The 14,219-nt window shown below is 36.9% G+C and overlaps 2 protein-coding genes across 4 annotated transcripts in view; one reads left to right on the forward strand and one right to left on the reverse strand.

The window, feature by feature from the left end:
* Nucleotides 1-719: 719 nt before the first annotated feature.
* Nucleotides 720-7,821, forward strand: LOC148873544 (putative methylenetetrahydrofolate reductase (NADH)). The gene is made up of 11 exons (XM_088966282.1): nt 720-1,295; nt 1,397-1,457; nt 1,555-1,637; nt 3,113-3,286; nt 4,942-5,115; nt 5,207-5,307; nt 5,456-5,567; nt 5,746-5,826; nt 5,932-6,109; nt 7,122-7,456; nt 7,579-7,821. The coding sequence occupies exons 1-11, from the start codon at nt 894-896 to the stop codon at nt 7,660-7,662; spliced, it is 1,785 nt and encodes a 594-aa protein (XP_088822408.1). The 5' UTR covers nt 720-893; the 3' UTR covers nt 7,663-7,821.
* Nucleotides 7,822-13,009: 5,188 nt separating this feature from the next.
* Nucleotides 13,010-14,219, reverse strand: part of MAP2B (methionine aminopeptidase 2B) — a 42,111-nt gene continuing 40,901 nt past the window's right edge. For all 3 annotated transcript variants that reach the window (XM_088963760.1, XM_088963761.1, XM_088963762.1), the window contains one exon: nt 13,010-13,564. In XM_088963760.1, coding sequence (XP_088819886.1) covers nt 13,454-13,564 — 111 coding nt within the window. In that variant the 3' untranslated portion in view covers nt 13,010-13,453. The remainder of the gene's footprint in view (nt 13,565-14,219) is intronic.

Genomic DNA, 14,219 nt, shown 5'->3' on the forward strand with positions numbered 1-14,219 from the left:
CGTGAAATTACCATAACAACCCTCCTGCAAATCGCACTCGGCCGTGTCAGCGGTTATTGTTCTTGAACCGTTTTCGTAGGTCATTCCCGAGGAATCGGAGAGGGAATACAGTCGTGGACTCGTGGTTGGTCTAGTGGGTCCCATTCACCTACCCTACCCTCCTTTCTCTCTCTCCATTGTTGTTGGGGTCGGGGAAACGAAAACCAGATTTTGAATCTTCGATTCTCTTGGTGGGTCCCGCCCATACCTAAGTAGTAAGTACGCAGGGGGCACCGAGTGCACGATTCCATGCTAACTAATATCCGTTTCACCAACTCCAAGGAAACGTCACTCACTCGCTCCTGTAACCTACTCCAAGAATCTTGCCACGTGGATTGCTGACATGGCAACAACTTTAGACCTTCCTTATCTTTCAATTTAAGAGAGAATCAGAGCAGAGGAAGACAAAAAGATACGGATGACTCTCTACTTGGTCAGTCAAGATATGCTACGTCACCCTGATAATGGGACCCACGGATACTATGGTGATTGGCTTGGGTCTAGTACTAGTATTAAGAGTAGAAGAGTATAGCTGTAGCTGTAGACAATTCAAACTAACTACAGAGACTCCTCCTAATGGGCTAGAACCAGGTTGACCCATTCGTTTGCAACCTGAACTTGCCACGTGGAAAATGATTCTATTGTTAGAAATTCAACAATTTTCCCACACTTTCAAATCGTTGGTTGGTGAAGGATTAGGACAATAGGACCGCGACCCGAAAGGCGAGGAGCCGTGGAATGGCGCTCTGTTCGCATATATATTCGTTTCGCGGATTCCGGAGCATTCGCGACCTGCTTCTCCATTACCGCATTTCATCGGTGTTGGTGCTGCTACTGCTTTTGGAGAGAGAAAGATGAAGGTGATAGAGAAGATCCGGACGGGGACGGAGGAAGGTCGGGCGGTGTTCTCGTTCGAGTTCTTCCCGCCCAAGACAGAGGATGGGGTCGACAACCTGTTCGAGCGGATGGATAGAATGGTCGCTCACAACCCTGCCTTCTGCGACATTACTTGGGGTGCCGGGGGGTCAACCGCCGACCTCACCCTCGAGATCGCCAACAAGATGCAGAACATGGTGTGCGTCGAGACCATGATGCATCTCACCTGCACTAACATGCCCGTCGAGAAGATCAACCACGCTCTCGACACTATCAAGGCTAACGGGATTCAGAACGTTCTTGCTCTCCGTGGCGATCCTCCGCATGGACAGTCGAGGTTTATTCAGATTGAGGGTGGTTTCGCTTGTGCATTTGACCTGGTAATTCATTCAATTGCCTGAGTTGTTAGCATTAATGCATCTTTGGAATGTGTTGGATGATAGATAGTTCGGAGTTCATTTAATTGTTCGTTATTGTGCAGGTTAATCACATTCGAGAAAATTACGGAAATTACTTTGGGATAACGGTTGCTGGTTACCCGGGTCTGTTGAGCTTTGAATTCATTGTCAAAATCTGATGCTTTTTTTTTTTCGGTCACAGAATATGAACTTGGCCTTTTGTTTTGTGAAAATTGTTCAGAGGGACATCCTGATGTCATATCAGAGAACGGTACGGTCGGTTTGGAAGCATACCTGAATGAACTTGCTTATTTGAAAAGCAAGGTAGGCTTAAATTTCTCTACCACCACCACCATCATGAATTTGACGTCCAAGGCTTTTTCTCAGATTTACTTTGATTTTTCTTCCATTATTACGAAAAGCATTTCGGTGGCTGCGTGGAGATTCTACTATAAGATCTAAACTAATTCAGTTCCTAAAGATTTCTAACGTAGTAAATTTTTAAGCATGGACCACGAACACAGAATTAAGGTGTGTAACCTTAGTTCTTTCCGATGTGCTCGAATTTAAGCTAATCATTCCATATATAGTTTGTTTCATGTTTACTTAACTACAGTATGGGAGTGCTGTCGGGTGTCTTCTTAGATCTTATATGGATAAGGAAAAACCTCCATTTAAAGGAGTACTCTTAAGTCTTATCCAATATAAAGAGGGAAATGCATAAAAACTGTGTTTTCCAAGACATTAGACACCTCCATAATCTGTATAAGCCAATATGTGTGTAGTTCTCATCTTGGATTCATATTCTGTGCAGAGCTGTTCCGCTTCATAGACCAACTACAACTTTACCCTGTTTCTTTTACTATACTTCCACATGATTTATTCGTCATAGGATTTATACCAAGTGGTTTATTCTCCAAAATTAATTCTTAAACTCTAACTTGCTTGTAGTGGAAATTCATGATTCCAGGAAAACATTCTGAGTAGTGTCTAAGATAATTCATTAGTTAAAATGGTGTTTCAAAGGTCAAAACCTTTTGTTTTGATTTGATAGACATTTCCTTTTGTTATCCACATGTGCAAAATAAGATACTCTTCTAAACTGCATGCAGCATAAAGGGCCATGTTTGTAGGCCAGCGAGGAATTGCATTTACTGCCTCCATAATTGTTTGTTGATTTCTTATTATATTTTGTGGTTATTACCTTCTACTATTTCATTTCCTATCGAGATCTCTAATCCAATAAATATGTTGCATTCTTATTTCTTAAATCAATATTTAAACAAAAATTAAGAAAGAGGGAGTCCACTTCAAGTGGGAAAGTTCTCCTAAGATTGCCTCTTCAAGGGGGCAAAATTCTCCTTTAGAGCAACTACCCATAAATCTAACTTTGTTCCACTTAAATCGTCCATTAGACGATAATATATAAAACCCAAAACATAACCAACTAAAACTGCTAACCTAAAACATACACATGTAAGAGACCCACTGACCCACTAAGGTATAACTACTCAACAACTAAAGAGAAGTTAAAGAAAGACACATATGAAATTCAAATTTCATTTCCCTTAAATTGTCCCTTACAAGATAGTATATAGAGTCCAAAATATAACCATCTAAAACTGCTATCCTAAAACATGCGCATATAAGAGACCCACTAACACACTAACTTATAACTACTCCACAACTAAAAAGAAGTCAGAGAAAGATACAAACCAAAATTTTTGACAGCTTGCAGTTTTTGCTTTCCACTGCACATTTTGTTTGCCTGTATACTAATGACAGTTCCTCTTTCATAGGTTGATGCTGGAGCAGATCTGATTATCACTCAACTATTCTATGATACTGATATTTTTCTGAAGTTTGTAAGTGATTGCCGCCAAACTGGAATAACTTGCCCCATTGTTCCAGGCATTATGCCAATCAATAACTACAAGGGCTTCTTGCGCATGACTGGATTTTGCAAAACAAAGGTATGCTATCTTCCTTGCATCAAATACTTGTAGGCAGGATCTAGGAAGAGGTTCAACATTGCAATAAGAAATAACCATGAAAGAGTATATGTGTCCTGCATTTGACTATTGTGCTTACATACACACATATCGTCATGATTATTAAACAAATTTTTGATACCCTATTTTATCATTTTAATAATTTTCTTCAGTCATTGATTTTTGAAACTTGAACTGTTTCTATTTCCATATAGTGACCAATATTCTGCTGATGCTTTATGGGAATATCTTATTTTTTAAGTTATTCTAAGGCTCTAAGCATGAAGAAAATTGCAAGTAGAAGATGTTAGGCCAAGTTGTGGATGATTCAACCAAGGAGAAATCTATTGGCATGGTGACATTTAAGTTTCCATATAATTTTCATTTCCAGTGGTGTGTGTGTCCCTATTCCAGGATGCAGTTTGGTCCCTAATAAATGGGAGTATGTGGAAACCTAAAGACCATTGTGCAAACTTTTAAAATATCTTTTATTCGTTTTTCTGAGAAGGAAGAAAATTGCAAGTAGAAGGTACTACACCAAGTTGTGGATGATACAACCAAGGAGAAATCTATTGGCATGATGACAATCAAGTTTCCATACTTTTCATTTCCAGTTGTGTGTGTCTCCCTTTTCCAGGGTGCAGTTTGGTCCCCAAGAAATGAGAGTATATGGAAACTTAAGGACCATTGGGCAGACTTTCCAAAACTTCACAAACTTGGGAACCATTTGGGGGCACCACAAGGAAAAGATTTGGCGATCAACGGAAAGGGAAAAGACATCAGAAATCATGATTTATCAAACAGTACATGCACATACATAGTGACATATCTTAGAGTTAGACTTACACTATACAAGTTGATAATGGTTGTAGTATTATCTGACATTATTTATATTATAGAGTACATTTTAAGGTTTATCAGACTCTGGCTGGTAGGATAACACATATAAATGGATATTTCAGGTTACATGATGCAGTTGGAGTCACATTTATGTTTCAAACTTGTCCTTAATGTTAAACGTAATTAATCTCCAATGTTCTAAATTCTAATAGGCGCATCACATCATGTGCCAGTAGTTCTACATCATGTAGCAGTTGTTCTATGATATGGTCCTAGATAAGGCACAATGGAGGCAAATGGATTTGCATATTGCAGTTCGGATTTGAGATAAACAGATGATGTTGATACCTCTTAAGCGCTTATGATATATAATTATATATAAGTTTCATAATTTGCTTAGGATGATTACCTCAAAATTTCTTAGGATGATTGTGGTGATACATTTTATATAATTTTCATGTGGTAAACCAAATTTACTACACTTCTGACCAACTTATATAAAGATATGTGGAAGTTTTAAATCATGGCTATGAGCCAGAGATATGTCATAACCTTACCAACTTGAGGGGTATATTTTTTGTATGTCTGTTGGGTCTGTTTGAAGTCATTGCAGAACTTCATATTTCTTTTTGGTGGGCCTTGTATTCACATCATCTTTTTTACACATCAGTACAATGCTTCACTGTTAACCAAAGAACAGTATATTTCGTGCAGTAGATGTTATTTTCAATTAGTGGTTCTTTCAGGTGATGTTTTCAAATTAAGATGCATTATTTATTTTTAATTTGACTTTGCAGATACCTTCCGAAATTACTGCTGCCTTGGAACCTATCAAGGACAATGATGAGGCTGTTAGGTCCTATGGAGTCCACCTTGGAACTGAAATGTGCAAGAAGATTATAGCTAATGGGATTAATACATTGCACCTTTACACACTGAACATGGAGAAATCAGCATTAGCCATATTAAGGGTTATCCCCTATATCTGATTATAGCCTGGGCACATGTTAAAGTTTTCATGTCATATTTATCTATGGACCTTACTATGAATTTTATTGGCAGAACCTAGGGTTGATTGATGATAACAGAATTTCAAGATCCTTGCCTTGGAGACGCCCTACAAATATATATCGTATTAAAGAAGATGTTCGCCCAATTTTCTGGTATTTGCAATACTCAAAAATCTGAAACCCCAGTGAAATATATACAACTGGTTTGAATCCAAAGTGTTTGAGTAATTAAACTATAAAGAATACCTGTTGTTCTTGCCTAAAAAAAGTGTACCTGATGTTCTCTTGGGGATGATGACAGGGCTAATCGTCCAAAAAGCTATATATCTAGGACTATTGGTTGGGAACAGTACCCAAGTGGGCGATGGGGTGATTCTCATAATGCATCATATGGAGCACTGACTGACTACCAGGTAGATGAGATTTGCCATATTTTCTCCTTTCTCTCTATTATCATGCTTCACTGAAGTTCCAGTTAATACATTTCCTATTCTTTAATTAGACATGGACCATTGGATGGAAATGCTAACCTGGTGATTTGTTTATCTTATCAGTATATAACTCAATTTTTTTTTAAAACTTCTGTGACAGTTTATGCGACCACGCTCACGTGATAAGAAACTTCAAGAGGAATGGGTTGTCCCATTGAAATCCATTGAAGATATTAATGAGGTGCAGTTCTCATCTTCCAACTTCTTGGTTTTTCTCTTTAAACTTCACTTATTTATATGCATAACTTCACCTAACATGAAGATTTTATTTGCATTGTGACATTAGAGGTTCATGAAATTCTGCCTGGGGAAACTAAGAAGCAGTCCATGGTCCGACCTAGATGGGACTCAGCCAGAGACAAAAGTCATAAATGAACAGTTGGGAAATATCAACTCGAAGGGATTCCTTACCATTAATAGCCAACCAGCAGTAAATGGCGAGAAGTCTGACTCTCCAGTTGTTGGTAAGTGAATATTATTTGTGAAAGATGTTCTTTTTCCTGAAATTATGTGTTCTTATGTGTGTTTTAAGACTTTACTCATATATTGCAGATTAATTTTTCATCTGTGTCATATTATTCTGGATTTGAGTCATACCTGTGGTCTAAGTTGGATGCTATTTATGTGAAGCACTCCACATATCAATTTAACAGTGCCTGCCAACTGGCGCAGTTGGTAAGGTCTCTGGTTGGTCGTAGCAGAGACCTGGGATCAAATCCTTCTGTCACTACATATATCTGTGGTCTTCTATTGACAAGGACATGAAGCTCAAATTCTAACATGGATAGATAAAGGGATAATAACTTAGAAACATGCATATGTTGATGCATACATGCCTAAGTACATGCATGACTATAAGATAGGCAGGGCATCTGGTTCACATTTCCAGGGACAGTACAGAAAAGAAGAATTGTAGCACTGGCACGGAAAGTAGAGGGAAATTGTTCTTTATACATAGCTACCAATGTATATTCATTTCTAAGTTAAATGGATTCAACAATGTAGTAGCAATCATCTCTATGCACACCCTAGAAACAAATCAATAGAAGTGCATTACTAAATGCAGTTTAGTAATACACAAGTTCTTCAAAATGCAATTTACTGTCTTGTATATGTTGTGAGAAAATGTTATAATGTTGTCTGTGTCACTTGTTAACTTGTCTTATTGAGAAATGTACTTGTTAACTTGTTTTATTGAGAAATGTTACCATATCTTTGAAAAGAAAACATTTTACAGTTTCCAGAAAAAAAAGCACTTCAATTGTTTTCTGTAGAAAGAAAACCAATAAGAAAGTTCTGTGAAACTAGAATTAATAAAATTTTGTAGTGGTCATTGAAAGAACTTTAGTATTCAAATTATTTTCTGAAAAATGATTACTGAATATCTGATTGGTTCTTTCTTTTGATGGATTATGTTCTGTTGTGCAAACTGCCAGGGAGTTTTTCCTGAGTTTCTTTTATGAGTTATGTTGACAGGATGGGGTGGACCTGGTGGATACGTTTACCAGAAGGCCTATGTAGAGTTCTTTTGTCCTCGGAACAAGTTAGAAGCAATAATTGAGAAATGCAAGAATTTCCCATCTATAACCTACATGGCTGTCAACAAAGAAGCACAATGGATGTCCAATATTGGCCAAGATTATGTGAATGCAGTAACATGGGGAGTTTTCCCAGCAAAGCAGATTGTCCAACCAACTGTTGTGGATCTGGAAAGCTTCATGGTCTGGAAGGATGAGGCCTTTGAGATCTGGAATAGGGGATGGGCATGCTTGTTCCCTGAGAATGACCCATCAAGGACATTGCTAGAAAACGTACTGTTTCTTTTAACTTCCAATTTATTTATTTTTTTCAATAGGTGCACCAATTATTCTTTATGCTTTACAAAGAGTCAGAATTGGTGGATATGGACTCACATGGCCTGGTCTCCTTTCAGGTGCAACGCAGTTACTTCTTGGTCAGCTTGGTGGATAATGATTATGTCCATGGAGACTTATTTGCTGTTTTCAAGGATTTTTAAGATCACCCATCTATTTCTATAATACCATTCTTCATTTCCACCTTCTTATATATTTTTTCCTTTTATTATTTATTAGTTTTTAGAATTTTGTAAGTGCACGCTATCATTTTTAATTCATACTTTATTTTGATCAATAGAGCAAGTTATCTCTTTGGTAAATGTTGGATTCCTCTTTTATTACCTTTGTTTTATTTTTTCATAATGAAAGAATGGTTGACTGCTTGTTTTAGTTGCTTCTCCATCACAAACATGGGGATATGTACTCGGGTCAAACTGAGTAGGTGCCTCAATTGGTATAAAGGATAAAAGCTTCAGAATTTTGGGAGAATGACGGTTCAGCCCAGGGTCAGAATTCATAGGTCCAAATTACAGTTGGGGTAGGTGCCAGTTCGGAATTGATGTCAATTCACGGGCAGGCATTGATGCATAGACTGTGGGTAATTGACCATTTGAAATGTTGATTTGCAGTGGAAATCAAAATTTTGCAATGAACCTGTCCGTACTTCTCCACAGAGTTTCTACTGGAAAAGGTGTTTCCTGTTCTCGTCCCATGATAACTGTACTATGTTATTTATATTATATAGGGACGGACAGGCTCAATGCAGATTTTTTATTTCCATTGCAGAAGTGCAGAGCTATAAACATTCAAAATATTAAAAACCCTCCACTCTATACATCGGCCTGTAAATTGGCAATTTAGCATCAATTCCGAGTTGACACCCACCCCAAGCATAAAAATTCTGACCCTGATTCTCCCTATTATATATTTCTTCTGTGTGTATTAATTATTTTTTTCATCTATAGCTGCATGCATTCATTAATTTTAAGAAGATAGTATAGTACGAAGAACAAAAGTACAAATTCAACAAGAGATAAAACCTCTTAACCCTCCGGTCCCTCCCTAAAGCAAAACCCCTCTCTTACAATTGTGCCCAGAAAAGAGTTTCTTGTCCCATCCTTGCTTGTCTAATCACTAATGTATCTGCAAAAGAATTAATGCTTACGCTTATACCAATTGAGGGTGATTCTCCTTCCACAATTAATTAACTAAAGGTTGTGTTTGGTTGCAATACAATTTTATTTGTACTAATACAAATGCATAGGAGTGCAAGTGTAAAAATTGCAAATTCTTATTTAATTTTATTTCAGATTTTACTTTATTCTTCTTCATGTCTTAATGTACTTCATTCTTACTCAATCAAACAAAATAAGTTAAAATTTGAAAAAAATGGTCAATGTATGCATTAATACATCATTTATATTTAAAGCAAGGTTTTTAAAATCGGATTGGACAATGAGCTTTTTTGAGTTTGGTTCTCAGGTTGAACGGACCGATCAATTGGTTTGAATGGATGACCCGCTTTAACAAAAAAACAAAAAAGTTTGAAAATTTTAAAAAACCAAAAGTAGCCAAAAACCATTCTTAGGTCAAATGGTTTGATGGTTCAACCGCTTAGGTCAGTGGTTTGTTGACCAAATCAATAGTTTTTGGCCAAATAGCAGTTTTGGGGTAAAACATAACCACTCAGGTGACTGGTTCCTGGTTTTTTCTGGTCCAACCATCCAGTCCGGTCCGGTTTTGAAAACATTTTTGAAGTACAATTTCTTTTCATTTCAATATGAATCCTGTTTTTTTTATTATATTATATTTTATGTTTTTAACTACTTTACCTAAATAAAAGTCTTTTTGCCCAATTAATATTATTCTGGTCTGTTTCTCAAAATAAATAGGGTATCAAAATTTTCAAATGAATATTTTCATCATACCCAAATTTATTGCAACTAAATGGCTCAAGAGTAGATGAAAAAAAATCATAAGAGATTGACAAATGTGCTCAATTTTTATTTTATTTTTTAATTTAAAACTAATCATCTTTTTAGTTTGTAAACTGGTGGGTCCCACTAATTATGTGTCACGGGTGCACGAAAGGTGATGCTATTCTTACATGTGGTACATTGAAACAGTAGTACATTAGAATTATCACCTTTAGTTAGAGGAAAGTGAAAAGATATTTTTTGGGTTTAAGAGATTTTTTAGTATAAATTATTTTATTTACTAGTAACAGATTAACTAATTATTCTTGAAGTTGGCACACACATCAATATGTTCTTAAGTTTTTCCATTTTTAACTTAAATGCGGTATTGTTTCCACACCCACGAATTTGACGGAGCCAAAGGGTTATATGGATTATACCATCATGGCATGAGTGATTGAGTTCACTGCTCACTAACTGGTTGCCCGCCTTGCCACTTGCCTCCTGACAAACTTCTGGTTAAGTTTGGATTAGAGGGAGTGAACAGGCCATTCTCATCAATTATACGCTTTAAAGCAAGAATCAGAATAATAACTTAAGTTCTCCCATCAGTCCACATAAATGAACAAATTCAAACTTCCATTTCAAGAAACCCCCCGACCTCCGTGGTGTTTTAAGAACCATTTGTGTTCAGTTCAGTTTAAGGTTTTAAAGACACACCCAAAAACGGAACCGCTTTGATCACTTGTTTTTTTAGTGGAATGATTTAGGTGGTTTGACTTTTAATAGAAAATTTAGTATATTAGTGCTCTATCTCCTTTTATAAGAAGAGAGAGCTAGAGCTGGGTTGCTATTGGCTTAGGTTATGTTTGGCTTGAAGGAAAAGGTTGGGAAAGGAAGGGAAAGACAGAGAAACCCATATAAGGTTTGTAAAGATTTTCCTACCTTTTCCTTCCTTTCCATACTTTTTCCTTCGAACTAAATGTAACCTTAGTGAAGAAGAAAGAGACTACGTTAACTTGTGATGGCAACTTCTTTCTTTAATCTGAGATTTGAGGTCTTGTTTCTCTCTTTCTCTGATCTCACATATCAGATTTGATCTCTCTCTCTCTCTCTCTCGATCACCTCATAACTGGGATTGTGTCTGTCCCTTCCCCATCTCTCAATCTATTTTTTCTTCTTTGTTAATAATTTTAACAAAAATTAAATACTTTTTTATCGAACCATTAACTGCAGTTCGACCATTGGGTTAGTGGTCCTTTGACCAATTCAACAGTTTTTTTTTTCCAAAACAATGGTCCAATCTAAAAAACAAAACTAGATACATGATCAGTTCCTAGGTCAAATGGTTTGACAGTCCAATCTGGTCCGATTTTTAAAATAGTGGTTCAATTAATTCATCTGAAGCCTGGGCGACCTTTGATGCTCACAAAAGTGTTGCAAGGTTCAACAATAAAGCAACAGGGATGGCAATTTTTCTCGTAAAATCGGGTTTTCCTTGATCTTCAATGGGATAAGGAAAATACTTTTGCCTTAAACCGAGGATGGGGCGGGGACGAGTTTTGCATATGATTCCCCAAACCCGGTGGTAAATTATTAAAATATGCCTAAGTTTAATATTAATTCCCAAAATATCTTTAAATTACCCCTAAATTCCTAAAACCTTTAGGATCCCATAACCTAATGTTTAAAATACCCCTAAATTCCTATAATCTAATTTCTAAAATACCCCAAATATGATGTATTTTTAGGAATTTACTCAAGGTAGGAAATATTCAGGGATTCCCTATCCCCGATAAGGTGTTCTGCTCCGAACCCGACCCAGACAATGAATCGATCAGGGGTAACCGAATGGTCGGCCTGTTTTAACAAAAAAATTAAAAAAAAATTAAAAAAAGGGTCAAAACCGTTGAACGGTTCAAACGCATGGGTTAGTGGTTTGCTGACCAAATCAACATTTTTTTTTGGAAAAAAATCCAGTTTTGGAAAAAAAAAACTGGTCACCTGACTGGTTCCCGATTTTTCCGATCCGACCGTCTGGTCTGATCTGGTTTTGAAAACAATGGTGAATAGTGCTTCAAAGGGGTAGAGAATCCTCCATCGAATGCTAAATCTATCCCTGATGAGATGAATGCTATGATATCTGTAATAAGTTTAGTCTTCCTGTTGTTTCGTATTCACTAGTGGGCTGTTGAGTCTAGATCTGCTGCTCCTCACAAGGCGCCCCTCACACTGACCTCACATGTAACGGCCACACATCGGAAACATCTCTACATCTCTTGTACTTTGTATGTTATTATTCATGGAGATGTTCCCATTACACGATGTGACGTGGATGAGGTTGGTGTGTGGAGCGCTCTGTGAGAGCCCAATTCAGGGATGTTGCCCTGAACGGTTGGATCACTTGGCTTAGAAAATAGAAATCTGTTCCACCACCGGTTCCATTTTTACCCTGACTAGTTATTTTGAAAAATTAAAACATTAAAAAAGTCAAAGAACTGCTGACCTGGGTGGTTAAATTATTGATGAATTCAAGCCTAACAGTTTAACTAGACTCCGGATCTCTTTGCTCATGAAAACTCTGCCCATTTCTACCCACAACGCACTACCCTTGTGAATTAGGAACATCTCCCCCTGCAAAATACTATGCAGAGGATGAAGTGTTCTCTACGTGGCTGCGATAAACCTGGGCAGATAAGACATTTAATTTGTTTTTTAAAAAACAAAAATAAAATTCTATATAGGATCATTTACTAAAACATCCCATGGATTCACTAAAACCTACCATTGGATAGTGAAAAATGGCAAATTTGACCTAACATCCCCTCAAACAAATTTAATCTACAGAAAACAAAAATAGAAACCATAGCTGCAACTCTATTTAATAAAATTTAAATTTGTTATATTTATGTTTGAAGACGACAAACCATTACTGACGAAAAACCTGGATACCATTGTTCTCTCTCCTTTTAGATAGATCTGAAAACCAACCTTATTTCTTTAGAAGCTTGAGAAGAAGTTTTAGGAATACTTAATAAAAAATCATGGGCTCAGAAAAAGTTCAAAATTTCAATACATATCAGGCCGTTTTGGGGGCTTCCTGGTACACCCCTCCAGGAGATGTTTCGGGATTTCAACCGATTCAGGGGGTGGACAGACCTTAAACTAGCCCCTCTGAACCGAAATTGCAAAAAAATAAATAAAAAATAACATACTGCCCGATACACCTCTACTAGCGTATTGGGCATATAGATATTTTGAACCTGCTGCGCCTCATCCCTAAACATTTTCCACTTCGTTTATATGATAAACATTAACACTTTTAACAAAAATACAAAGGATTCTTAACAGGTCCGTCAAGTAAATTGATTACAAACTATGAAAGGGTGATCCAATAAAACATACACTACGGGATAAGTTTTAGTAAATTCGTGAAACAAGGGGTTTAGTAAATGACCCTTTTATATAAAAGTAAAGGCAAAAGGTTCCATTTCCGGCCTTCCGGGGGCAATTTTTAAAACGTTTATTCAGGGAAGGCCACCAAAATGTCGGACGTAGGCAACAATTCTACATCAAGCCACAGGCCCAGATGTTTATAGCATTCATCAATGATCAATCTTCATAAATATCACGTTGAATGAATTGCTCGTCTGTTCTCTTATGAAATTTGAAAAATTACTTAAAATACACCTACATTTTTGTAACATTGGCCTCGTTCAGCTTCAAGAAGAAAGTCAATATAGTGCTTTCCTTCTAATATTGATTTGCAGGGCTCAAATGTCTTTATATTTTCATTTTGCATTCGCCCATGATTCTTAAAAGCCCAAAGAGTAAACTTTATGAGAACCCAGGTCCCCGGCAGATGGCTCCTGATCATGGTAAATAATGCACCTAGCCAAATGGAAATTATCATATGACCAAGAAAGTATATTTCTATGGATTGCTATTCAGATCGAAACTATTTGTGAGCAAGAAACTGGTACAGTAACTGGAGAAATAGAAAAAAACAAGATAAATATGAACACTTATTCCTCAATTAGTAGTCATCGCCTCTGGATATAACTTCCTTGCAGGTTGGCCGGAGAAGAATAGTGTGCTCAAATTGTGCCACATAGCTACCTTTAATGTCGCAAAGAGGAGGGTAAGGCTGCCAGGCATAAAAACGAAGCAAATTTCATGAGTTTGATTATATAATCACCAACAAGAAGCTGAACTGAGAAACAACAATCAATTTGGCTAGCTAATTTGGTTCAGCTAAAAGTCACTTACAGTAGATTAGAAGAAAAGACAAAAAAGGAACATTTATGGTTAATGGTGGACAAAAACATACTAGCATAGCATGACTTCATATGGTAATCAAAAAATTTGACAAGCAAAAAATCAGCACAACTCAATCAACAGATAATTATCCTAATGCCCGTTTATGATCATATGTTTTTTTAATATTTTGCGTAACTCTTCCCTAATATTATCAACCAAACTGCAAAACATTAGACTAATTATTTTGATAGTAAATGAAATTTTTATTAAGAGAAACAAAAAGGATAGAACTGATGACATGGTGTCACTAATACAATAAGGATCGAAGCCCACACTTACTCTCCTGTCTCCACACAGTAGGCCTGCCATGAAGTGCACAATTCTCGCACAACCAAAAACTTCAAGCGATTCCTGCCCTGATACCAACCCTCTCCAAGAATCTAAAGCCAAAACTGAGCACATCCCCCCTAATATATACTATTCCAAATACCTCTTTTAGATCCAGATGCTCCACTCACCAATAATCCCTATCCCTTCTATCT

This window comes from Nelumbo lutea, chromosome 1 (genome assembly GCF_056320005.1).
Source record: "Nelumbo lutea isolate HS-2025 chromosome 1, American lotus-T2T, whole genome shotgun sequence".
Lineage (NCBI taxonomy): Eukaryota > Viridiplantae > Streptophyta > Magnoliopsida > Proteales > Nelumbonaceae > Nelumbo > Nelumbo lutea.